Source organism: Hippocampus bargibanti, linkage group LG09, assembly GCF_051943395.1.
Source record: "Hippocampus bargibanti isolate YZ-2025 linkage group LG09, ASM5194339v1, whole genome shotgun sequence".
Taxonomy (NCBI): Eukaryota; Metazoa; Chordata; class Actinopteri; order Syngnathiformes; family Syngnathidae; genus Hippocampus; species Hippocampus bargibanti.
In genome coordinates this window covers 2,359,790-2,384,123 of record NC_142742.1, presented here as the reverse complement: position 1 = coordinate 2,384,123, position 24,334 = coordinate 2,359,790, and the positions used below count along the sequence as shown (strand labels likewise).

At 37.8% G+C, this 24,334-nt stretch overlaps 2 protein-coding genes, 2 long non-coding RNA genes and 5 other non-coding genes across 13 annotated transcripts in view; 2 read left to right on the top strand and 7 right to left on the bottom strand.

Annotated features, from left to right (window-relative positions):
• Window positions 1-24,334, bottom strand: part of LOC148893266 (uncharacterized) — a 115,356-nt gene that overhangs the window by 65,074 nt on the left and 25,948 nt on the right. The gene's annotated exons all lie outside the window — the stretch shown is intronic.
• LOC148893271 (uncharacterized) lies at window positions 12-20,134 on the bottom strand. Of its 5 annotated transcripts, none has more exons than XM_089003604.1 (15): window positions 20,054-20,134; window positions 18,347-18,403; window positions 8,333-8,377; window positions 8,011-8,175; window positions 6,984-7,084; window positions 6,831-6,913; window positions 5,258-5,381; window positions 4,932-5,070; window positions 4,793-4,867; window positions 4,621-4,707; window positions 3,199-3,365; window positions 2,506-2,595; window positions 1,666-2,152; window positions 1,260-1,351; window positions 12-1,194 (listed from the first exon to the last, which is right to left on the bottom strand). In XM_089003604.1, the coding sequence occupies exons 3-15, from the start codon at window positions 8,372-8,374 to the stop codon at window positions 1,083-1,085; spliced, it is 1,764 nt and encodes a 587-aa protein (XP_088859730.1). In that variant the 5' UTR covers window positions 8,375-8,377; window positions 18,347-18,403; window positions 20,054-20,134; the 3' UTR covers window positions 12-1,082. The 5 variants fall into 5 exon arrangements, with proteins under 5 accessions (XP_088859730.1, XP_088859729.1, XP_088859733.1 ...); XM_089003603.1 differs by lacking the exon at window positions 20,054-20,134 and adding an exon at window positions 18,623-18,866; XM_089003607.1 differs by lacking the exon at window positions 20,054-20,134 and adding an exon at window positions 18,623-18,866 and having other exon boundaries at window positions 3,199-3,344.
• Window positions 1,243-2,544, top strand: LOC148893277 (uncharacterized). The gene is made up of 3 exons (XR_016115914.1): window positions 1,243-1,373; window positions 1,919-2,083; window positions 2,416-2,544. It is a non-coding gene; the product is annotated as an uncharacterized LOC148893277 (long non-coding RNA).
• Window positions 10,498-10,569, bottom strand: trnaa-ugc (transfer RNA alanine (anticodon UGC)). Its single transcript has one exon. It is a non-coding gene; the product is annotated as a tRNA-Ala (tRNA).
• trnaa-ugc (transfer RNA alanine (anticodon UGC)) lies at window positions 12,278-12,349 on the bottom strand. Its single transcript has one exon. It is a non-coding gene; the product is annotated as a tRNA-Ala (tRNA).
• On the bottom strand, window positions 14,731-14,802 carry trnaa-ugc (transfer RNA alanine (anticodon UGC)). Its single transcript has one exon. It is a non-coding gene; the product is annotated as a tRNA-Ala (tRNA).
• trnaa-ugc (transfer RNA alanine (anticodon UGC)) lies at window positions 15,457-15,528 on the bottom strand. Its single transcript has one exon. It is a non-coding gene; the product is annotated as a tRNA-Ala (tRNA).
• On the bottom strand, window positions 16,182-16,253 carry trnaa-ugc (transfer RNA alanine (anticodon UGC)). Its single transcript has one exon. It is a non-coding gene; the product is annotated as a tRNA-Ala (tRNA).
• On the top strand, window positions 20,040-24,332 carry cdkn3 (cyclin dependent kinase inhibitor 3). Its single transcript, XM_089003609.1, has 7 exons — window positions 20,040-20,165; window positions 21,123-21,178; window positions 21,280-21,324; window positions 21,474-21,696; window positions 22,558-22,589; window positions 22,677-22,780; window positions 24,064-24,332. Exons 1-7 carry the CDS (start codon window positions 20,089-20,091, stop codon window positions 24,151-24,153), a joined length of 627 nt encoding a protein of 208 aa, XP_088859735.1. The 5' UTR covers window positions 20,040-20,088; the 3' UTR covers window positions 24,154-24,332.

Genomic DNA, 24,334 nt, shown 5'->3' with positions numbered 1-24,334 from the left:
ACATAATACTAATAATAACGTTTATACATAATAATAATATTGAACAATTGCACTACATTCGGAACAACACCACAAAACAAACACGATCTACAGTGGAAGCCATTTTGTTCCTCTACATACAGTAATTTGAAAAAAACAAATATGGCGAGCACTTCACCCTGTTAAGACTCATGCAAGACCTTTTGTATATTTTAGGGTGGGCGGGGAAGAAAATAAAGGCCATATATTCATATATTTTTTGAGGGATTTGATTAAGCGATGAATTAAACGATAAATTTAACTTTAGTCTGGCGATAGCCTTGATCTAATATATTGGCGCCGTGTTGTGGCCGTTACAGGTCATTACACCTTTCTTTCCAAACAACAATAATACTGTACATTGTATTTATCAGCGACTTTCAAAACTCAAGGTCACTTTACAATCACAGGATAAGTGTTTTTTTTTTCTGTGGGTGAGCAGCGGCAGCCACACGCGCCATTGTTCACTCAACCCGGAAGTAACTCAAATGGATAGAAAGCTCGCTAGGGAAGAGATAGCTAATAATAATAATACATTTCATTTACAAGCACTCTTCAAAACTCTATACATCATAGTGACAAAATGATGGCAAAATGATCATCATAACTAAGAAAAAGTGTTTCAAATTCAAGTTTCTGGTATTAGCTACCGTTTAGCAGAGTTAGCGCATCTTTGCATTTGTTCGCATAACTGGTGGCTAACGAGGGATATCTCATTTCTATTTAAAAAGGATTAATAGTAATAAGAATAATAACAACAATACACGTAATGTATAAGTGCCTTTCAAAACTCTCAAAGACACTTTACAGTCACTGAATATTTTTTTTTTGTAGCCGAGTAGCGGCAGCCAGACACGCCAGCGTTCACTCAACCCGGAAGTAACCTAAAACGGTGACTTTCATTCACCCCCCCACACCCCGATAAATAAATAAAGTATATAAAGGCTGATTTACAGCATTTTGTTTTGAAGAGAATGGATTTTTATTTCCTGTTGAATTTCGGGCTTATGTTTCTAGATGGGAGTTCCAACGACGAAAGAATCTGCCAAGTGTCTGTCTCAACGTCAAACGGTGCTGGAGGGTCCCTCGCTCTCCTCGCTGTCCTCCCACAATCGTCCACGGGGCGGCGCCAAAGACAGATTCGACGGTGGTGAGTGAACCACGTCTTGTCCGACGCTAAAGACGAACAAAATCATGATATAGCGGTCGGTCATAACAAACATCCTATCGGTTTCTCTTACCGCAGGTGTTCTCTCAAAGTGGGAAAGTTTGCCTTGACGGAAGTCTGGACCGGCGCAAAGCCTCTGTGCTCCTTCTCGGGAGATATCTGCAACTGGAACATCCCCCAAAAAAAGGTACTCACGAGCACAATTTAGATTTTTACAACAACGTGGGATTTCAAAAAAACCGACACGTGGTAAATGGCAGTAAAATAACACTTTTTACCGGCAGTGTTTTTACCCCCCATAGCATTGTTGCTAATTTGCATAGCACCAATGCTATTTTTTTCGGTTGACATATCTAGACATGAAGACGTTTGTGGAAAAAAAAAGCAGAACAGTTCCATATTTACCCTGCAGTATTTTTTACACATTTAGCATCTATGCTAACTTGTTGCTAGTACAAACAAGTCTTAAAGGGGATTACCTGCTTTGTCGGGTTGTCCCAAATGGGCCTGAAGGCACTTTTTGCTCGAAGTGGTGGTGACCCCGTTCTGAGGGTGACCATCCTTTTTCCGCACGTGCCGGCTAGTCTCGATGGGTTGGCTCGATGGGTCCTGATTGGGGGATGTGGGGTCCGCCTGGGAATCTGCCAGCGGAGGCAGACGCTCCTCTCCGACGGCTTGAGGAGGACGGGAACATGACTATCCTCTTCATCTTCATCTCCCTCATCCCTGCAGGAGGTCACTGAGGAGTCATCGAAGGCCGACGTGTCGTCCAGGTCCGTCCGGGGACCCTCGGGATCCGGGTCACCGCGTCGTGTTGCGGAACACCAGCCCGAGTCGTCGTTTTCCACCCGATGGTCCGGAATGCCAGAGCTACACTGGGCGAAGGAGCAACGACAGGTCTGCCGTCTCACTGGGCTGCAGGACCAACACTCCACACGCATGGCACGCTGGTGGTCCACACCAGACCTGTTATTTGGATCATTTTATTAGACTGTAGTTATTTGTTATGGCATTTTAAATGATTTATTTGAAATAGAATTGTTAATAATAAATAATAATAATAATAATAATAATAAATAATAATAATAATATTTATTATTAACTTAGTTATATTATTTTAAAATATATCTTCTTAAATATATGTATTGTTTATGCATTTTTTTTGTTGAATAACAATAAAAAATGTCCTGCGAAAAACATTCTGACGATATGTTGATGTCCACACTCAGGCGAGGAAGTTCCGACACAAAATCCCGTCTACTGCCGCCAGAGGGCGACAACAACTTCTGTCTACGGCCGTCAGGGCGCGACGACACTACCTCGTAGCGGAATGTTCCACCTTTGTCCGCTGAGTGGCGCTGTTTACACAGAAGCCGCCGGCCTCGACGTCACCAGAACTGGAATGCAAACTAAGCAAAAGAAGAGAAAACAAGAGAAATAAGGAGAAGAAAAAAGAAGAAAAAAAAGAGGAAAGAAGAAGAAAAAATAAATAAAAAGAAGGAAAAAAAGATGAAAAAGGATGAAAAAAAGAAGAAAAAAAAGAAGAGAGAAAAAAAAAGAAAAAGAAAAAAAGAAGAGAAGAAAAAAAGAAAAGTAAAAAAGAGAAAAAAAGAAAAAAGATGAAAAAAGAAGAAAAAAATTAAAATGAAGAAAAAAAGAGAAAAAAAGAGCTGAAAAAAATTAAAAATAAGAAAAAAAGAGAAAAGACCAAAAAAATAAAAAAGAAATAAAAAATTAAAAATAAGAAAAAAAGAGAAAAAAAGAGAAAAGACAGAAAAAAGAAATAAAAAACAAAAAAGAGAAAAAAGAAAAAAACAAAGGAGGAAAAAAGAAGAAAAAAAATCAAAAAAAAATAAAAAAGAGAGAAAAAAGAAAAAATGAAAGAAAACAAAAAAGGACAAAAAAAGAAGAAACAAAAGAAGAAAAAAGAGAGAAGAAAAAAAAGCAAAAGAAGAACACTTTAAGGTGAAGGTGAAGAACTCCCCGCGCAGTTGGTCAGTTAGTTGCCGTACCTCGGCTTGGGCGCTTGTCCGCCATCCCAGTGGACATCTTCGTCCAGGATGGTGTGACATTGGGACAAAATGTCCTTGAGCACTCGCTCGGTGCTGAGCAGCAGGCTGCAGTCCGGATGCTCTTTGCCCGTCCACTGGAGCAAATTCTCAACGTACGGAAAATTAGTCTTTTTAAAAAATGTAATTAATATACATATTTAATTTGACATATTTTGGGAGGGGGTTGTAAAATTTTGAGAAGAAACAACAAATGATAATCCAAAGCGTTCACTCAACCCAGAAGTAACTCAAATAGATAGAAAGCTAGCTAGCTAACAAATAGCTCATAAATAGCCAGCTATGTAGCTAGCTAACCAGCCAGATAGCTGACAGATAGCAAATAGATAGCCAGCTTGGTAGCTAAATAATAGATAGCAAATGGATAGCAAATAGATAGCTAGCGAGGTAGCAAATGGTTAGCAAATAGATAGCCAACTAGGCAGCTGGCTAGATAGTGAATAGCTTTTTTTAATCATCGGTTTGTGTATATTTTAGATGACACAAAAACGTGTGGAACGGATACAGATTGTTCTATCTAGCGACTTGGCTAGCTAGCTATATATCTAGATAGATAGTTAGCTGGACAGCTAGCTGCCTACCTAGCTAGCTAAATGCTTAGCTATCCATCAATCTATCCAGCGACCTAGCTAGCTATATTTCTAGATACAGTAGATAGCTCGCTACCTAGCTAGATACCTACCTACCTACTTAGCTAGCTACCTACCCAGATATCTATCTACCTAGCTATCTATAGAGCTACCTAGCTAGCTAGCTATATTTATAGATAGATAGTTAGCTGGACAGCTAGCTACCTAGTTCGCTATCTAGCTAGCTAACTGCTTAGCTATCTATCAATCTATCTAGCGAGCTAGCTAGCTATATATCTAGAAACAGTAGATAGCTAGCTACCGAGATAGCTACCTAGCTAGATACCTACCTACCTACTTAGCTAGCTACTTAGCTAGCTACTCAGATATCTACCTAGCTATCTATAGAGCGACCTAGCTATATTTATAGATATAGTTAACTGGACAGCTAGCTACCTAGTTCGCTATCTAGCTAGCTAACTGCTTAGCTAGCTATATATATATATCTAGCGACCTAGTTAGCCAGCCATATATATAGATTAGATACAGTAGACAGCTGGATAGCTAGCTAAATAGCTAGCTACCTAGCTAGCCACCTACTTACTTAGCTAGCTACCCAGTTATCTATCTACCGAGCTATCTATCTATATATCGAGCGACCTAGCTAGCTAGCTATGTATCTACATAGATATGTAGCTGGATAGCTATCTAGTATCTATTTAGCTAGCTACTTACGAAGCTACCAAACTAGCTGGATAGCTAGATCAAAATGAAAAAAAATGGTGCAGTGTCTGACCTGGATGTGACTCAGGTAGGCATGGACTCGAGTGACCGGTGCCAGGAGAAGCGACAACACTTGAATTTGCTCCGCTTGGCCGCTTTCCTAATGTATGCGTACAATCCACAATATTTGTATTATTTGTTTTTTTTTTTACTTTTCTAATTCAATTTTCCATTTTTTTTCTAACCCGCTTGTAGACTTCCATCAAGAGGAATGTAGCCAAAGCACCCACGTAGCCCACGTACGCATCCGAGAAAGATGTCTGCAAAAAAACCACATTTGGCTTCAGCGACGATCGGTTGCCATACGGGACCTCCCACACTCACGTCGTTTTGTCCCACGAGGCCCACCAGAACATCCCCCACCAAGGATTTCCAACGCTGGGCTGCCAGACGCTCTTGTAGGGTATCCCTGAACAGCAGATGGCGCTGCAGGAGTCGCTCCACCAACCAGGTGAATTTTTCACTGCGTCAAAACAACTCGGTCTCGTATCATATTGCGAGAGTGAGGACATTTTTTACAAACGCAAGCTGTCGTTTTTATACCAAAAAAAAAAAAATGCTCACAGACCAAGATACAAACGTCAACTTCCGATCAACATTTAATCATTTTTTATTTTATTTTAATTTGATAGAAAACACGCCAAACACACCGAGGTTCAGCAATCGCGTTTTGAGCTGGTGTCGTCGTCTTGTATTGGTCGTAAAGTTGCTGCAAAGTGGACACGTACTCCCACTCGGAATGGAGGAGCTGCAGCGCCACCTGGTGTCGGGCGTCTGCGTCAGACAAACGTTCATTGATAAAAAGCACACTCAAAATAATAATAATAATATAGAATATTTGACAATAAAACTGACTGACTTTAACAATAATAATAATAATAATAATAATAATAATAATAATACATTTCATTGATAAGCGCCTTTCAAAACTCACAGCCACTTTACTGTCACAAGATCAGCTTTTCTGCAGTGAGCAGCGGCAGCCACACGCGCCAGCGGTCACTCAACCCAGAAGTAACTCAAATAGATAGAAAGCTAGCTAGCTAGCTAGCTAGCTAATAGAAAGCCAACAGAAACCTAGCTAGATAGCCAATCAGTTAGATAGTGAATAGATGGGTAGATAGCAAATAGCGAGCCAGATAGCTAATAGCTAGCCAATAATAATAATAATAATCCATTTCATTTCTTAGCACCTTTCAAAACTCTCATAATAATAATATTTTTTTGCCATTGTTTTCTTAGCTTGTAATTTAAAAATCAAAAGAAAGGAATAGAAACTTAAATAAAATATTTTAGTCCGACGTATTTTTTTTTTTAATTTTTAACTTATTCACTGCCAGATGTGCAAAAATGTGTCTACTCCAGTGCCAGGGTTTTTGTCATTTTCACTTGAATTCCAGGACCCAAAGAATATTGAGTATTAGGACTACATAAAAAGCGTTAGAAACCTTAGACTCTCTTCTTTCATCAATTAATTCCTAAGTTATATGGGTCTGGAGTTATATGAGCGTGAAATGGGGGTGGATGTCCAAAATACAATGCAATACATACATATTGGTGATATAGTACTTTAACAATAGCTGAAAATGGAATAAAGCACTAACATGGAAAAAGCATTTAAAAAAATAATTATGCCTTCTTGTGAAAGAAAAAAAAAAAAACATATCCAGAGGTCTGACCAGCGCTTTATCAGCACCCAAGTATGAAAAACCCCAAATCCAAAAAAAAAGTTAATTCCTAAGTTATATGGGTCTGAAGTTATGTGACCTTGAAATGGGGGCAGGTGTACAAAATACAATACTTAAATATTGATTTATATAGCGCTTTAAAAACAGCTGAAGCTGGAACAAAGCGCTAACATTGAAAAAAAAGGGGGAAATATTGCCCCCTTGTGGAGAAGAAAAAAAAACATTGCCAGAGGTCTGACCAACGCTTTATCAGCACCCAAGCATGAAACCACAAATTCGGGAATGGCACTCCACGTCGTATTTTCAATACCCGAATAAATTCCCAAATGGCAGCCTCCAATCTTAAAAGCACCTTGTATTTTTCGTCGCGGATGAAATATCGCATTTGGAGTTTAAAATATGTACATAAGTTTCCACATAAATCCATATGAAAGTTTTGTTAAAAAAAAAAAAAAACACACACACACAGTATGTCCGCAAAAAATAATATCTTGATGGAAAGAAGGATTTTTTAGTGTATGTTTGCAGTTGCGACCTGTTCCGTCGGTGAGTCCAGCTTTGAGTCCCTGCAGGAAGCAGTGCAGCAACACTTTTCCACGGCAACCCTGCGCCGGATCGCTGCAGCGCATGGAAATATTGTTCATCCACAAAATAGTTTTGAAAGATTCGTACATTTTTTTGAACTCACATTTCTCCTCTTGTGTCCGCAGTGCTCTCAACGTCCTGCTGATGGCGCTGTGTTTCATTGCGCAGAGCAAACACCTGACACCGCATCGCGACAAGCTCCTCCTACCAGAGGTGACAGTGTCCTTTGCGGGTTTTTTTCCAATAATAATGATAATAATGATGATGATGATGATGATAATAATAAAAATACTAATAGGAATGTGAATGCGAAGGCTGAAGCGAATGCTAATGCTAATGCTAATGATATTGCTAATGATACCGATACTGATACCTATACCGATACAGATACCGATACTGATACAACTACTAATACCACCACTAATACCACTACTAATACCAATACTAACACCAATACTAATACTAATCCTAATACTACTACTACTACTACTACTACTAATAATAATAATAATAATAATAATACATTTGATTTCTAAGCGCCTTTCAAAACTCTCAAGGTTACTTTACAGTCACAGGATACGTTTTTCCGCGGGTGAGCAGCGGCAGCCGCACGCGCCAGCATTCACTCAACCCGGAAGTAACTCAAATAGATAGAAAGATAGCTAAATAGCTAATAGATAGATAATAGATTGGTAGCCTGTTAGCTAGATAGCCATATAGTGAATTGAGAGCTAGCTAGATAGCTAGCTCGCCAGCCAGATAGCTAGCTAGCCGGCGAGCTAGCTAGCCAGCCAGATAGCCTGCTAGCTAGCCAGCCAGATATCTGATAGATAGCAAATAGATAGCTAGCTAATAATAATAATAATAACCATAATAATAATAATAATAATAATAAACAGTGTCTGAAATAACGTCTTCATCAACGCTCTGATCTTAGCATGAAATAGGCATCCTTTTTCCTTCATTTTTAAACGCTAGCTAGCTTTAGTTGTTCAAAATGGAGGTTCAAACAGTATTTTTGTTTTCATCACTGAATTAAAAAACGTTTTGTGTGTGTGCGCTCACTGATAAATATACACGATGAAAACAAAACAAAGAACCAAAAAACAAACAATGCCTCAACGATGTACCCTGAGGGACTCCACGAGAGCTTCCAGGTGCCGCGCTTTCTCCCGACAACGGCGTTGGTTGTCCTCCAACTCGTTATGCAGGACGGAATCGCTATGCTGGATGTGGGCCAGTTCCACCAGGGCCCCCGTCAAGCCCGTCTTCAGCTCCGAAAGCATCCACTGCAGCTAAAATCGTTTTAGACAATCAACATAAGGCTCACCAAAAAAAAACTTTTATTTTCCACATTTCGCAATGCTTATTAGGATATTTTCAGAGGAACATACCAACGATTAATTTTTGGCGATGTTATACTACTTCTCTTGTGTCTTATGTTTCACTTACTTTGGTGATTTCTGTGACAAGCTCCGCCTCCTGAGGTTTCATGACCTGACAAAGAAAATAAACAAACAAACAAACTAAATAAATATCTTACTATATTTGGTCGTTTTTTTCAGCTAAAAATACCTTCGTTTTTTTCGGCCTAAAAACACCTTACTATAAATGGTCGTTTTTTTCGGCCTAAAAATGCCTTACTATAAATGGTCGTTTTTTTCGGCCTAAAAATGCCTTACTATAAATGGTCGTTTTTTTTCGGATAAAAACGCCTTACTATACATGGTCGTTTTTTTCGGATAAAAACGCCTTACTATAAATGGTGGTTTTTTTTTTTGCCTAAAAATGCCTTACTATACATGGTCGATTTTTCGGCTAAAAACGCCTTACTATACATGGTCATTTTTTTCGGTGAAAAACGCCTTACTATAAATGGTCGTTTTTTTTTGGCCTAAAAACGCCTTACTATACATGGTTGTTTTTTCGGCTAAAAACGCCTTACTATACATGGTCGTTTTTTTTTTGCCAAAAAATGCCTTACTATACATGGTCGATTTTTCGGCTAAAAACGCCTTACTATACATGGTCGTTTTTTTTTTCGGCTAAAAACGCCTTACTATAAATGGTCGTTTTTTTTCTGTGAAAAACGCCTTACTATACATGGTCGTTTTTTGGGGTAAAAACACCTTATATATACATGGTCGTTTTTTGGGGTAAAAACGCCTTATATTTACATGGTCATTTTTTCGGATAAAAACGCCTTACTATACATGGTCGTTTTTTGGAGTAAAAGAATGCCTTACTATACATGGTCGTTTTTTTCGGCCTAAAAACGCCTTACTATAAATGGTCGTTTTTTTTCAGCTAAAAACGCCTTACTATACATGGTCGTTTTTTAGGGTAAAAAAAAATGCCTTACTATACATGGTCGTTTTTTCGGCTAAAAACCCCTTACTATACATGGTCGTTTTTTTTTTCGACTAAAAACGCCTTACTATACATGGTCGTTTTTTTTCGGCTAAAAACGCCTTACTATAAATGGTTGTTTTTTTGGATAAAAACGCCTTACTATACATGGTCGTATTTTCGGCTAAAAACGCCTTACTATACATGGTCATTTTTTCGGCTAAAAACGCCTTACTATACATGGTCGTTTTTTTCGGCTAAAAACGCCTTACTATACATGGTCGTTTTTTTCGGCCTAAAAATGCCTTACTATAAATGGTCGTTTTTTTCAGCTAAAAACGCCTTACTATACATGGTCGTTTTTTCGGCTAAAAACGCCTTACTATACATGGTCTTTTTTTTTCGGCTAAAAACGCCTTACTATACATGGTCGTTTTTTTCGGCTAAAAACGCCATACTATACATGGTCGTTTTTTTCGGCCTAAAAACGCCTTACTATACATGGTTGTTTTTTTGGGTAAAAAAATGCCTTACTATACATGGTCGTTTTTTCGGCCGAAAATGCCTTACTATACATGGTCTTTTTTTTTTCCGGCTAAAAATGCCTTACTATACATGGTCGTTTTTTTGGGTAAAAAAATGCCTTACTATACATGGTCGTTTTTTCGGCCTAAAAATGCCTTACTATCCATGGTTGTTTTTTCGGCCTAAAAATGCCTTACTATACATGGTCGTTTTTTTGGGGTAAAAAAATGCCTTACTATACATGGTCGTTTTTTTTCGGCCTAAAAACGTCTTACTATACATGGTCGTTTTTTTTCAGCTAAAAACGCCTTACTATACATGGTCGTTTTTTTGGGTCAAAAAATGCCTTACTGTACATGGTCGTTTTTTCGGCTAAAAACGGCATGGTCGTTTTTTCGGCTAAAAACGCCTTACTATACATGGTCGTTTTTTTCGGCCTAAAAACGCCTTACTATACATGGTTGTTTTTTTCAGCTAAAAACGCCTTACTATACATGGTGGTTTTTTTTCAGCTAAAAACGCCTTACTATACATGGTCGTTTTTTCGGCTAAAAACGCCTTACTATACATGGTCGTTTTTTTTCTCCGGCTAAAAACGACTTACTATACATGGTCGTTTTTTTGGGTAAAGAAACGCCATACTATACATGGTCGTTTTTTCGGAGAAAAACGCCTCACGAAACATGGTCATTTTTCAATCAGAAAAAGAATAAGAAGGCCTTGGATAGTTCCACACATGAAAATGGAGATGCTGGGGATTGAACCCAGGACCTCATACATGCAAAGCATGCGCTCTACCACTGAGCTACAACCCCAATCAATGAGGCGGAAAACGCCTTGCTATACATGGTTATTTTTTTGGGCTAAAAACGCCTTACGATACATGGTCGTTTTTTTCGGCCTAAAAATGCCTTACTATACATGGTCATTTTTTTGGGTAAAAAAATGCCTTACTATACATGGTCGTTTTTTCGGCTAAAAACGCCTTACTATACATGGTCGTTTTTTTTCTCCGGCTAAAAACGACTTACTATACATGGTCATTTTTTTGGGTAAAAAAATGCCTTACTGTACATGGTCGTTTTTTCGGCTAAAAACGCCTTACTATACATGGTCGTTTTTTTGGGTAAAGAAACGCCATACAATTCATGGTCTTTTTTACGCCTAAAAATGCCTTACTATAAATGGTCGTTTTTTTCGGCCTAAAAATGCCTTACTATAAATGGTCGTTTTTTTCGGATAAAAACGCCTTACTATACATGGTCGTTTTTTTCGGATAAAAACGCCTTACTATAAATGGTGGTTTTTTTTTTGCCTAAAAATGCCTTACTATACATGGTCGATTTTTCGGCTAAAAACGCCTTACTATACATGGTCATTTTTTTCGGTGAAAAACGCCTTACTATAAATGGTCGTTTTTTTTTGGCCTAAAAACGCCTTACTATACATGGTTGTTTTTTCGGCTAAAAACGCCTTACTATACATGGTCGTTTTTTTTTTGCCAAAAAATGCCTTACTATACATGGTCGATTTTTCGGCTAAAAACGCCTTACTATACATGGTCGTTTTTTCGGCTAAAAACGCCTTACTATACATGGTCTTTTTTTTTTCGGCTAAAAACGCCTTACTATACATGGTCGTTTTTTTCGGCTAAAAACGCCATACTATACATGGTCGTTTTTTTCGGCCTAAAAACGCCTTACTATACATGGTCGTTTTTTTGGGTAAAAAAATGCCTTACTATACATGGTCGTTTTTTCGGCCGAAAACGCCTTACTATACATGGTCTTTTTTTTTCCGGCTAAAAACGCCTTACTATACATGGTCGTTTTTTTGGGTAAAAAAATGCCTTACTATACATGGTCGTTTTTTCGGCCTAAAAATGCCTTACTATCCATGGTTGTTTTTTCGGCCTAAAAATGCCTTACTATACATGGTCGTTTTTTTGGGGTAAAAAAATGCCTTACTATACATGGTCGTTTTTTTTCGGCCTAAAAACGTCTTACTATACATGGTCGTTTTTTTCAGCTAAAAACGCCTTACTATACATGGTCGTTTTTTTGGGTCAAAAAATGCCTTACTGTACATGGTCGTTTTTTCGGCTAAAAACGGCATACTATACATGGACGTTTTTTTCGGCCTAAAAATGCCTTACTATACATGGTCGTTTTTTTCGGCCTAAAAATGCCTTACTATACATGGTCGTTTTTTTTCGGCCTAAAAACGCCTTACTATACATGGTTGTTTTTTTCAGCTAAAAACGCCTTACTATACATGGTGGTTTTTTTTCAGCTAAAAACGCCTTACTATACATGGTCGTTTTTTCGGCTAAAAACGCCTTACTATACATGGTCGTTTTTTTTCTCCGGCTAAAAACGACTTACTATACATGGTCGTTTTTTTGGGTAAAGAAACGCCATACTATACATGGTCGTTTTTTCGGAGAAAAACGCCTCACGAAACATGGTCATTTTTCAATCAGAAAAAGAATAAGAAGGCCTTGGATAGTTCCACACATGAAAATGGAGATGCTGGGGATTGAACCCAGGACCTCATACATGCAAAGCATGCGCTCTACCACTGAGCTACAACCCCAATCAATGAGGCGGAAAACGCCTTGCTATACATGGTTATTTTTTTGGGCTAAAAACGCCTTACGATACATGGTCGTTTTTTTTCGGCCTAAAAATGCCTTACTATACATGGTCATTTTTTTGGGTAAAAAAATGCCTTACTATACATGGTCGTTTTTTCGGCTAAAAACGCCTTACTATACATGGTCGTTTTTTTTCTCCGACTAAAAACGACTTACTATACATGGTCATTTTTTTGGGTAAAAAAATGCCTTACTGTACATGGTCGTTTTTTCGGCTAAAAACGCCTTACTATACATGGTCGTTTTTTTGGGTAAAGAAACGCCATACAATTCATGGTCTTTTTTACGCCTAAAAATGCCTTACTATAAATGGTCGTTTTTTTCGGCCTAAAAATGCCTTACTATAAATGGTCGTTTTTTTCGGATAAAAACGCCTTACTATACATGGTCGTTTTTTTCGGATAAAAACGCCTTACTATAAATGGTGGTTTTTTTTTTGCCTAAAAATGCCTTACTATACATGGTCGATTTTTCGGCTAAAAACGCCTTACTATACATGGTCATTTTTTTCGGTGAAAAACGCCTTACTATAAATGGTCGTTTTTTTTTGGCCTAAAAACGCCTTACTATACATGGTTGTTTTTTCGGCTAAAAACGCCTTACTATACATGGTCGTTTTTTTTTTGCCAAAAAATGCCTTACTATACATGGTCGATTTTTCGGCTAAAAACGCCTTACTATACATGGTCGTTTTTTTTTCGGCTAAAAACGCCTTACTATAAATGGTCGTTTTTTTCTGTGAAAAACGCCTTACTATACATGGTCGTTTTTTGGGGTAAAAACACCTTATATATACATGGTCGTTTTTTGGGGTAAAAACGCCTTATATTTACATGGTCATTTTTTCGGATAAAAACGCCTTACTATACATGGTCGTTTTTTGGAGTAAAAGAATGCCTTACTATACATGGTCGTTTTTTCGGCCTAAAAACGCCTTACTATAAATGGTCGTTTTTTTCAGCTAAAAACGCCTTACTATACATGGTCGTTTTTTAGGGTAAAAAAAAATGCCTTACTATACATGGTCGTTTTTTCGGCTAAAAACCCCTTACTATACATGGTCGTTTTTTTTTTCGACTAAAAACGCCTTACTATACATGGTCGTTTTTTTTCGGCTAAAAACGCCTTACTATAAATGGTTGTTTTTTTGGATAAAAACGCCTTACTATACATGGTCGTATTTTCGGCTAAAAACGCCTTACTATACATGGTCATTTTTTCGGCTAAAAACGCCTTACTATACATGGTCGTTTTTTTCGGCTAAAAACGCCTTACTATACATGGTCGTTTTTTTCGGCCTAAAAATGCCTTACTATAAATGGTCGTTTTTTTCAGCTAAAAACGCCTTACTATACATGGTCGTTTTTTCGGCTAAAAACGCCTTACTATACATGGTCTTTTTTTTTTCGGCTAAAAACGCCTTACTATACATGGTCGTTTTTTTCGGCTAAAAACGCCATACTATACATGGTCGTTTTTTTCGGCCTAAAAACGCCTTACTATACATGGTCGTTTTTTTGGGTAAAAAAATGCCTTACTATACATGGTCGTTTTTTCGGCCGAAAACGCCTTACTATACATGGTCTTTTTTTTTCCGGCTAAAAACGCCTTACTATACATGGTCGTTTTTTTGGGTAAAAAAATGCCTTACTATACATGGTCGTTTTTTCGGCCTAAAAATGCCTTACTATCCATGGTTGTTTTTTCGGCCTAAAAATGCCTTACTATACATGGTCGTTTTTTTGGGGTAAAAAAATGCCTTACTATACATGGTCGTTTTTTTTCGGCCTAAAAACGTCTTACTATACATGGTCGTTTTTTTCAGCTAAAAACGCCTTACTATACATGGTCGTTTTTTTGGGTCAAAAAATGCCTTACTGTACATGGTCGTTTTTTCGGCTAAAAACGGCATACTATACATGGACGTTTTTTTCGGCCTAAAAATGCCTTACTATACATGGTCGTTTTTTTCGGCCTAAAAATGCCTTACTATACATGGTCGTTTTTTTTCGGCCTAAAAACGCCTTACTATACATGGTTGTTTTTTTCAGCTAAAAACGCCTTACTATACATGGTGGTTTTTTTTCAGCTAAAAACGCCTTACTATACATGGTCGTTTTTTCGGCTAAAAACGCCTTACTATACATGGTCGTTTTTTTTCTCCGGCTAAAAACGACTTACTATACATGGTCGTTTTTTTGGGTAAAGAAACGCCATACTATACATGGTCGTTTTTTCGGAGAAAAACGCCTCACGAAACATGGTCATTTTTCAATCAGAAAAAGAATAAGAAGGCCTTGGATAGTTCCACACATGAAAATGGAGATGCTGGGGATTGAACCCAGGACCTCATACATGCAAAGCATGCGCTCTACCACTGAGCTACAACCCCAATCAATGAGGCGGAAAACGCCTTGCTATACATGGTTATTTTTTTGGGCTAAAAACGCCTTACTATACATGGTCGTTTTTTTCGGCCTAAAAATGCCTTACTATACATGGTCATTTTTTTGGGTAAAAAAATGCCTTACTATACATGGTCGTTTTTTTCGGCTAAAAACGCCTTACTATACATGGTCGTTTTTTTTCTCCGGCTAAAAACGACTTACTATACATGGTCATTTTTTTGGGTAAAAAAATGCCTTACTATACATGGTCGTTTTTTCGGCTAAAAACGCCTTACTATACATGGTCGTTTTTTTGGGTAAAAAAACGCCATACTATTCATGGTCTTTTTTACGCCTAAAAACGCCTTACTATACATCGTCTTTTTTACGCCTAAAAACGCCTTACTATACATGGTCGTTTTTTTCGGCTAAAAACGCCTTACTATACATGGTCGTTTTTTTTCGGAGAAAAACGCCTTACTATACATGGTCTTTTTTTTCGGCTAAAAACGCCTTACTATAAATGGTCGGTTTTTTTTCAGCTAAAAACGCCTTACTATACATGGTCGTTTTTTTCGGAGAAAAACGCCTCACGAAACATGGTCATTTTTCAATCAGAAAAAGAATAAGAAGGCCTTGGATAGTTCCACACATGAAAATGGAGATGCTGGGGATTGAACCCAGGACCTCATACATGCAAAGCATGCGCTCTACCACTGAGCTACAACCCCAATCAATGAGGCGGAAAACGCCTTGCTATACATGGTTATTTTTTTGGGCTAAAAACGCCTTACTATACATGGTCGTTTTTTTCGGCCTAAAAATGCCTTACTATACATGGTCATTTTTTTGGGTAAAAAAATGCCTTACTATACATGGTCGTTTTTTCGGCTAAAAACGCCTTACTATACATGGTCGTTTTTTTTCTCCGGCTAAAAACGACTTACTATACATGGTCATTTTTTTGGGTAAAAAAATGCCTTACTGTACATGGTCGTTTTTTCGGCTAAAAACGCCTTACTATACATGGTCGTTTTTTTGGGTAAAGAAACGCCATACTATTCATGGTCTTTTTTACGCCTAAAAACGCCTTACTATACATCGTCTTTTTTACGCCTAAAAACGCCTTACTATACATGGTCGTTTTTTTCGGCTAAAAACGCCTTACTATACATGGTCGTTTTTTTTCGGAGAAAAACGCCTTACTATACATGGTCTTTTTTTTCGGCTAAAAACGCCTTACTATAAATGGTCGGTTTTTTTTCAGCTAAAAACGCCTTACTATACATGGTCGTTTTTTTCGGAGAAAAACGCCTCACGAAACATGGTCATTTTTCAATCAGAAAAAGAATAAGAAGGCCTTGGATAGTTCCACACATGAAAATGGAGATGCTGGGGATTGAACCCAGGACCTCATACATGCAAAGCATGCGCTCTACCACTGAGCTACAACCCCATTCAAAGGGGTGGAAAACGCCTTACTATACATGGTTATTTTTTTGGGCTAAAAACACCTTACATGGTCGTTTTTTTCGGCCTAAAAATGCCTTACTATACATGGTCGTTTTTTTGGGTAAAAAAATGCCTTACTATACATGGTCGTTTTTTTTCTCCGGCTAAAAACGACTTACTATACATGGTCGTTTTTTGGGTAAAGAAACGCCATACTATACATGGTCGTTTTTTTTCGGCCTAAAAACGCCTTACTATACATGGTCGTTTTTTTCAGCTAAAAACGCCTTACTGTACATGGTCGGTTTTTTGGGTCAAAAAATGCCTTACTATACATGGTCGTTTTTTTCGGCTAAAAACGCCTTGCTATAAATGGTCGTTTTTTTTCAGCTAAAAACGCCTTACTATACATGGTCGTTTTTTTGGGTAAAGAAACGCCATACTATACATGGTCGTTTTTTTCGGCTAAAAACGCCTTACTATACATGGTCGTTTTTTTGGGTAAAAAAATGCCTTACTGTACATGGTTGTTTTTTTCAGCTAAAAACGCCTTACTATACATGGTCGTTTTTTTCAGCTAAAAACGCATTACTATACATGGTCGTTTTTTTTGGCCTAAAAATGCCTTACTATACATGGTCGTTTTTTCGGGTAAAAAAATGCCTTACTGTACATGGTTGTTTTTTTCAGCTAAAAACGCCTTACTATACATGGTCGTTTTTTTCAGCTAAAAACGCCTTACTATACATGGTCGTTTTTTTTGGCCTAAAAATGCCTTACTATACATGGTCGTTTTTTCGGGTAAAAAAATGCCTTACTGTACATGGTTGTTTTTTTTCAGCTAAAAACGCCTTACTATACATGGTCGTTTTTTTCAGCTAAAAACGCCTGACTATACATGGTCGTTTTTTTTGGCCTAAAAATGCCTTACTATACATGGTCGTTTTTTCGGGTAAAAAAATGCCTTACTGTACATGGTTGTTTTTTTCAGCTAAAAACGCCTTACTATACATGGTCGTTTTTTGCAGCTAAAAACGCCTTACTATACATGGTCGTTTTTTTTGGCCTAAAAATGCCTTACTATACATGGTCGTTTTTTCGGGTAAAAAAATGCCTTACTGTACATGGTTGTTTTTTTCAGCTAAAAACGCCTTACTATACATGGTCGTTTTTTTCAGCTAAAAACGCCTTACTATACATGGTCGTTTTTTTTGGCCTAAAAATGCCTTACTATACATGGTCGTTTTTTCGGGTAAAAAAATGCCTTACTGTACATGGTTGTTTTTTTTCAGCTAAAAACGCCTTACTATACATGGTCGTTTTTTTCAGCTAAAAACGCCTTACTATACATGGTCGTTTTTTTTGGCCTAAAAATGCCTTACTATACATGGTCGTTTTTTCGGGTAAAAAAATGCCTTACTGTACATGGTTGTTTTTTTCAGCTAAAAACGCCTTACTATACATGGTCGTTTTTTGCAGCTAAAAACGCCTTACTATACATGGTCGTTTTTTTTGGCCTAAAAATGCCTTACTATACATGGTCGTTTTTTCGGGTAAAAAAATGCCTTACTGTACATGGTTGTTTTTTTCAGCTAAAAACGCCTTACTATACATGGTCGTTTTTTTCAGCTAAAAACGCCTTACTATACATGGTCGTTTTTTTGGGTAAAAAAATGCCTTACTGTACATGGTTGTTTTTTTTTTTTCAGCTAAAAACGCCTTACTATACATGGTCGTTTTTTTCAGCTAAAAACGCCTTACTATACATGGTCGTTTTTTTTCGACCTAAAAACACCTTACTATACATGGTCGTTTTTTTCGGCTAAAAACGCCTTACTATACATGCGCTTTTTGACCTGTTTTTGCCAAGATGGCGCGCCCCCCCGCCAGTGGCCCCTCTGCTCAAGGAAGTAGCAAGTGCATTCCCTGCAGGAGATCACTCCGCCGCACTCTCCTGAACAGCAGGCGCACGAGTTGCAAATAAACAACGCATCAGATAAAATATTGAAGAAAAATAACTATTTTAGCAGATTTACAAACACCGCATTCTATGTGAGGAAAAAAAGAAAGTTTATTAAAAGCGAAAGCAGAACTTACCTTAATTAATGTCCTTTAAAAGATGCTCGTGGATATTGTCCGGTTTCCCGACGGCACCTTTAAAAAATTGCCTTCATTAAAACTTCATCTATTTCACTTCATTACAACTTCATCTATTTAGCCAGCGACATCTTTAAAAAATTACCCTAATTTGTTTTTTCCTCCTGAGTTTGTATTACTATTATTTCGTCTAAAAAACCATCTCATCTTCCATTTTACACACAAATATCAAAAAACATCAATATTGTCCTTTATATTCCCTTTTAGTGATGGTACCTGGAAACGTGCTCCTTTGTTTTCATGTCCTCTGCTTCCAAAAAAAGGGCTCAGTGTTTCCCAAGCACGTTTTTTAAGCTCAGCAGTTTGTGACGTCACCATCTACAAACGACCCTCCACTTCAACGACTTTCTCGTGAATTAAAAAAAAACAAGTTGTATCTAAATCAAATTATTCTTGCCATTGTCACATTTAATCACATTGTTGAACTCCTGTCCGTTATTTCCAGCAACCCGTTTATATCCCACCGGTTTAATTTAACGTGGGACGAAAAAAAAATTAAGTACACGACCGTGCTTCCTGAAAAAGGCGTGGCTAAAATGGCTATCGTTTTTCTGATTGGCTACTGTGTGGTGCAGATTTCAAATAGCCGGAAACAGCTGACTGCAACATTTTTTGTTCGTTCGTGGTCGGTAAGCAAATTATTATACAATTACCATCGATTCTTACATATATTTCTTACTGATATGTCATCTTATGAACATCATTCTATATTTGGCTCTATTATTTGTATGCACTTCGATGTTTAATGTTCATTTGTCGTCAAATAATTAAGCAATCCAAAGTATGACGTCAATACAGTCAAGTTACTGTTGTTTTGTTGTCGTTAAAACCCGTAGTAATTGTTTCTCCTTAAATAAGTAACTCCAAAATTGTCACATTAGTTCAAAATATGGCCGAGAAATGAAATCAACAGAAATATTCGATCGTACAGTATTCTTGGCTATCTCGACATATCAACGGATTTACTGCAAATTTTCAGAAAATGTATTTTACTCTGGTCACCAACATTGACGCGAACGTTTTTACAATTGTCAACTTTAACTGAAAATCTCAAAACAACCGCCAGGATGGAAAAAAAACATGCACTGAATGCTTTAGCTTCGTGTTTTCTTTCAACATTTAGCTTATAGTACACATGTACATTCCACCATGACGCCCCTGATTCTCTCCTCTTCCTGTCGTCACAAAGTTGGTACAAGTACTGAAGAATTATTGACTCTTTGCGTTGTCATATTATTTATTTAGTTTTTTTTTGTTCTTTCCTCTTCCTTCCGTAACTTTACTGCTGTGTTACTTCCGGGTAGAGTGAACGCTCGTATTACTGTATTGTTATTGTAAATAGCACAGCTATCTTATGTCGAGTCAATAGTTACATACATCAAATATGCTTTTATACTGTATACTATATTTTTATACTTTGCACTATGTACATTTCTTTTTTTATGAAGCGTTTTTGTGCAGTTGTACATTTCAGTCGTCTTTTTTTTGTAAATACAATACTTTGCTTTTTTTTAATTCCCCCATCGCCCCCCGCTTTCAATTTCGCTGCTGTAGATTGAAAATGTCCCCACTGTAAGATTATTAAAGGCTTTCTGATTCTGAAATAAAAGTTTTATTTTCTCCTCAGGGTCGAATCAGGCGACTTACTTGTTCTGCTGCGACGTAGAAGAAAATCTGAAGACATGAGGGGCGACCAGTTGGACTCGTCGTCCGAAGACGACGACGTCGGTCAAGAGGAGATGCCTTTGAATATTTCCTGGTTTGCCGCCTTCTTCTTCTTTTCCTTTCGGCTTTTCCCTTCAAGGGTTCGCCACAACAAATCAGTGTCCTCCATCTTTAGAGTTTTGATCCGCATGTTTGTTTTGGCCAAGCTTTTACGTCGGATGCCCTTCCTGACACAACCCTCTGTATTTATCCGGGCTTGGGACCGGCAATAATAATAATAACACATTTCATTTATAAGCGCCTTTCAAAACTCTCAAGGTGACTTTACAGTCACAGAAATCATTTTTCTGCGGGTGAGCAGTGACAGCCACACTTGCCCGCGTTCACTCAATCAAGAAGGAACTCAGAAAGCTAACTAATATATAGAAAATAGCTAGCCAGCTATATAGCTAGCAAGATAGATGGCTAATAGCCAGCAAGACAGCTAATGGATAGCAAATACATAGCTAGCTAGATAGCAAATAGATAGCCAGCTAGGTTAGCCGGCCAGATAGTTAATAGCCAGCAAGACAGCAAATAGCTAGCTAGGTACCTAGCTAGATAGCAAATAGATAGCCAGCTAGGTACCTAGCTAGATAGCTAGCCAGATAGTTAATAGCCAGCTAGATAGCTAATATATAGCCAGATAGATAGCCAACAAGACAGGAAATAGATAGCTAGCTAGATAGCCAGCTAGGTAGCTAGCTAGATAGTTAATAGCCAGTTAGATAGCTAATATATAACCAGCTAGATAACCAGCAAGACAGCTAATAGATAGCAAATAGCTAGCTAGATAAGTAGCTAGCCAGATGGCAAATAGATAGCCAGCTAGCCAGCTAGCCAGCCATATAGCTAGCCAGATACATAGTTAATAATACATTTCATTGATAAGCACCTTTTAAAACTCTCACATTCTTCTCTTCGTGTTGTTGTTGGTCCGCCTTCTACGTCTTCTTTTTTAATGTAATATTCAAAATAATGTCAAAATAGTGTTATTTTTTTTCTCTTACAGGGTTCCTTTATCAGACGTGGGTTCCTCTCAATTTGTGGGCATATGTTCCTTACCAGGTAGAAAAGCGGACGTGTGTGTGTGTGTGTGTGTGTGTGTGTGTGTGTGTGTGTGTGTGTGTGTGTGTGTGTGTGAAATGAATTAGTGTGTGTGTGTTCAGGTTGCAGGTACAAAGACATCCGCCGGAATGTCCACAAAGACGTCGGTGAGGTCACATGCAATGCTAATTCTAAAACTATTGAGCTATTCGCAGATGTTTACAAAAAAAATAAGCTATTTTTTTAAATTTGGGGGAGGAGCCAATGTATTATATAATTATTATATCATGTTTTTTTTTTTTTTTGGGAAGCGTAGAGGAGCTTCTCAACCAAGGCGTGCAGGATGTGTTTGTACTGTGCACGCGAGGCGAGCTGTCCAAGTACCGCGTTCCGTCGCTGCTGGAAGTCTACGGGGAGAAAGGTCTGAGCGTGCACCACATGCCTTTCCTGGACGGGGAGGTGCCTTCGCTGGAACTGTGCGCACGCATCCTGGATGAGCTAAAGGGAAGCCTGCAGGACAACCGCAAGACTCTCGTCCAGTGAGGGACACCGAACCCGATGCATTTTTTTATTTTATTTCAGGATTTTATTTTATTTTTTAAACGGATGGGGCCAAAATTGACGCGTGCGTGCGTGCAACCCCAAATTCTTTTTTTGGGTGCCGATAAAGTGCTGGTCAGACCTCTGGCAATGTTTTTTTTCATCCATCCACGAGGAGGCGGCATTTGCCTGTGTTAGCGCTTTGTTACAGCTTCTGCTGTTGTTAAAGCGCTATACAAACCAATATGTACGTATTTTGTTTATTTTTTTTTCATGCTTTGGTGCTGATAAAGCGCTGGCCATGGCCTCTGGCAATGTTTTTGTCTTTTCCACAAGGGGGCAATATTTCCCCTTTTTTCAATGTTAGCGCTTTGTTCCAGCTTCAGCTGTTTTTAAAGCGCTATGCAAATCAATATTTAAGTATTGTATTTTGGACACCTGCCCCTATTTCAAGCTCACATAACTTCAGACCCATATAACTTAGGAATTAACTTTTTTTCCGGATGAAAGAAGAGCGTTTCAGGTTTTATTACGCTGCATTGAATGTTTATGTAGTCCTAAAACTCAATATTTTCTGGGTTCTCAATATTTGAGTAAAATGACAATAACCCTGGCACTATAGTGGACACAATTTTGCACATCATCTGGAAGTGAATTAATTAATTTTGTGGATTTTTTGGGAAGACTGAAAAGGCTATTTTGAAGGATTTTTTGGTGTGTTTTTCTATACAAAAGTTGTATATTTACGAATTATTTATGAAATACTTATGAATTATTTATTTATGAATTATTTATGAAATATTTATTTATGATTTATGTATTTATCTAATTATTTTCTGTTTTTTTTTTCCTCATTTCAGCTGTTTTGGTGGTCTGGGCCGCTCCGCATTAAGTACGAATGTATTCATTTTATTTTGATACCTTGATTTTCTGCAATTTCCTTCCTATGTGACTCCTTTTGTTTGTTTTTTTTTTCCAGTCACCGCCTGTTTGCTTATCCAGCTGTCCGTTACCATGACAGCCAACCAAGCCATGAACATTTTGCGATTGCATCGAGGACGCGGCGCCATACAGACCATCAAAGTAAGGCCATGGGTGGAATTTTTGGGGATTCAGGACTTTCATAGCTACACCCATTTCTTGAAATTTTCAAAGGCCTTGAAGGAGAATATCAGAAGTTGCATGCGCTCGCTACAGATACAGATAATAATAATAATAATAATAATAATAATAATAATAGCACATTTGACAATTAAGCTGACTTTGACTTAATAATACTGATAAGAAGAAGAACACATTTCATTTATAAGTGCCTTTCAAAACACTCACTTTAGTCACAAGATCAGTTTTTCTGCAGCGAGCAGCGGCAGCCACATGCGCCGGCGTTCACTCAACCCAGAAGTAACTCAAATAGCCAGCTAGCTAATAGATAGCCAGCTCGACAGTTAACTAGCTAACTGGTTCGTTAGCTAACTAGCGATATAGCTAATAAATAGCCATCTAGCTAGCAAGATAGCTAATAGATAGCCAGCTAGGTAGCTAGCTAATAGATAGCTAACTAGTTAGATAGCCAAATATCTAATAAATAGCCATCTAGCTAGCCAGATAGCTAATATATAGCAAATAGATAGCCAGCTAGGTAGCTAGCTAATAGATAGCTAACTAGTTAGATAGCCAAATAGCTAATAAATAGCCATCTAGCTAGCCAGATAGCTAATATATAGCAAATAGATAGCCAGCTACGTAGCTAGATAATAAATAGCAAATAGATATCAAATAGATAGCTAGATAGCAAATAGATGGCTAGCTAGGTAGTTAGCTAGATAGCAAATAGATTCACTGCCATTCCCGAATTTATTCGGGAATTGAAAATATGACAGAGCGCCATTGCCGAATTAGTTTGGGTTTTGCTTTTTTCTTGTTTGGGTGTTGATAAAGCGCTGGCCATGGCCTCTGGCAATGTTTTTCCCTTCCACAAGGGGGTAGTATTTACCCTTTTTTCAATGTTAGCGCTATCTAAATCAATATGTGGGTATTTTGGACAGGCGCCCCCATTTCAAGCTCAGATAACACCAGACCCATATAACTTAGGAATTAACTCTTTTCTTCTGATGAAAGAAGAGAGTCTAAGGTGTCTTACAAGAAATCAAATGTCTCAAGACTTTTTGAAGTCATTTCACTTTAAGTCCTTTTTTTAAGACTTTGTGAAGCCATTTTGGATCTTTCCGAAAGCATTTTCTCCAATTCGGCCATTTTGTGGAAGCACCTTTTTATTTTCTAGCTCCGTTTTCAGGATTTTTTTTGTTTTGAAGGCATTTTACCATCTGGACACTTTGCGCTAATTTCTCTCTCTTGTTTTGGTACAGCAATACAACTTCCTGCAAGAATTCCGAGACAGTTACGCGGCTTACCAAGAAAGCCGAGAGCTTCACACGGAGCGCCCCGTTTCTCGCTGAGTCATTTCCTTCTGTGATGTCATCGAGTGCACTTTAACATAAAAAAATATATATATATATATTTTAATATAGCGTTGGTTTTTATGAATTACAAAGTGGAAATTGTTTTGTTTTTTTTTTTTTTTTTGCATTAATGCTTTTTTTTTTTTTTAATTTTGTGATTTAATTTTTTGGGGACGTG

Excerpts from the sequence above, each read along its gene's own strand:
- LOC148893271 (XM_089003604.1), bottom strand. The coding sequence starts at position 8,374 with ATGAAACCTCAGGAGGCGGAGCTTGTCACAGAAATCACCAAA. Across the intron at positions 8,176-8,332 it reads TTGTCACAGAAATCACCAAA|CTGCAGTGGATGCTTTCGGA; the intron begins GTAAGTGAAACA and ends AAACGATTTTAG. Across the intron at positions 6,914-6,983 it reads GCGGACACAAGAGGAGAAAT|CGATCCGGCGCAGGGTTGCC; the intron begins GTGAGTTCAAAA and ends CATGCGCTGCAG.
- cdkn3 (XM_089003609.1), top strand. The coding sequence starts at position 20,089 with ATGAGGGGCGACCAGTTGGACTCGTCGTCCGAAGACGACGACGTCGGT. Across the intron at positions 20,166-21,122 it reads ATGCCTTTGAATATTTCCTG|GGTTCCTTTATCAGACGTGG; the intron begins GTTTGCCGCCTT and ends TTTCTCTTACAG. Across the intron at positions 21,179-21,279 it reads GGGCATATGTTCCTTACCAG|GTTGCAGGTACAAAGACATC; the intron begins GTAGAAAAGCGG and ends GTGTGTGTTCAG.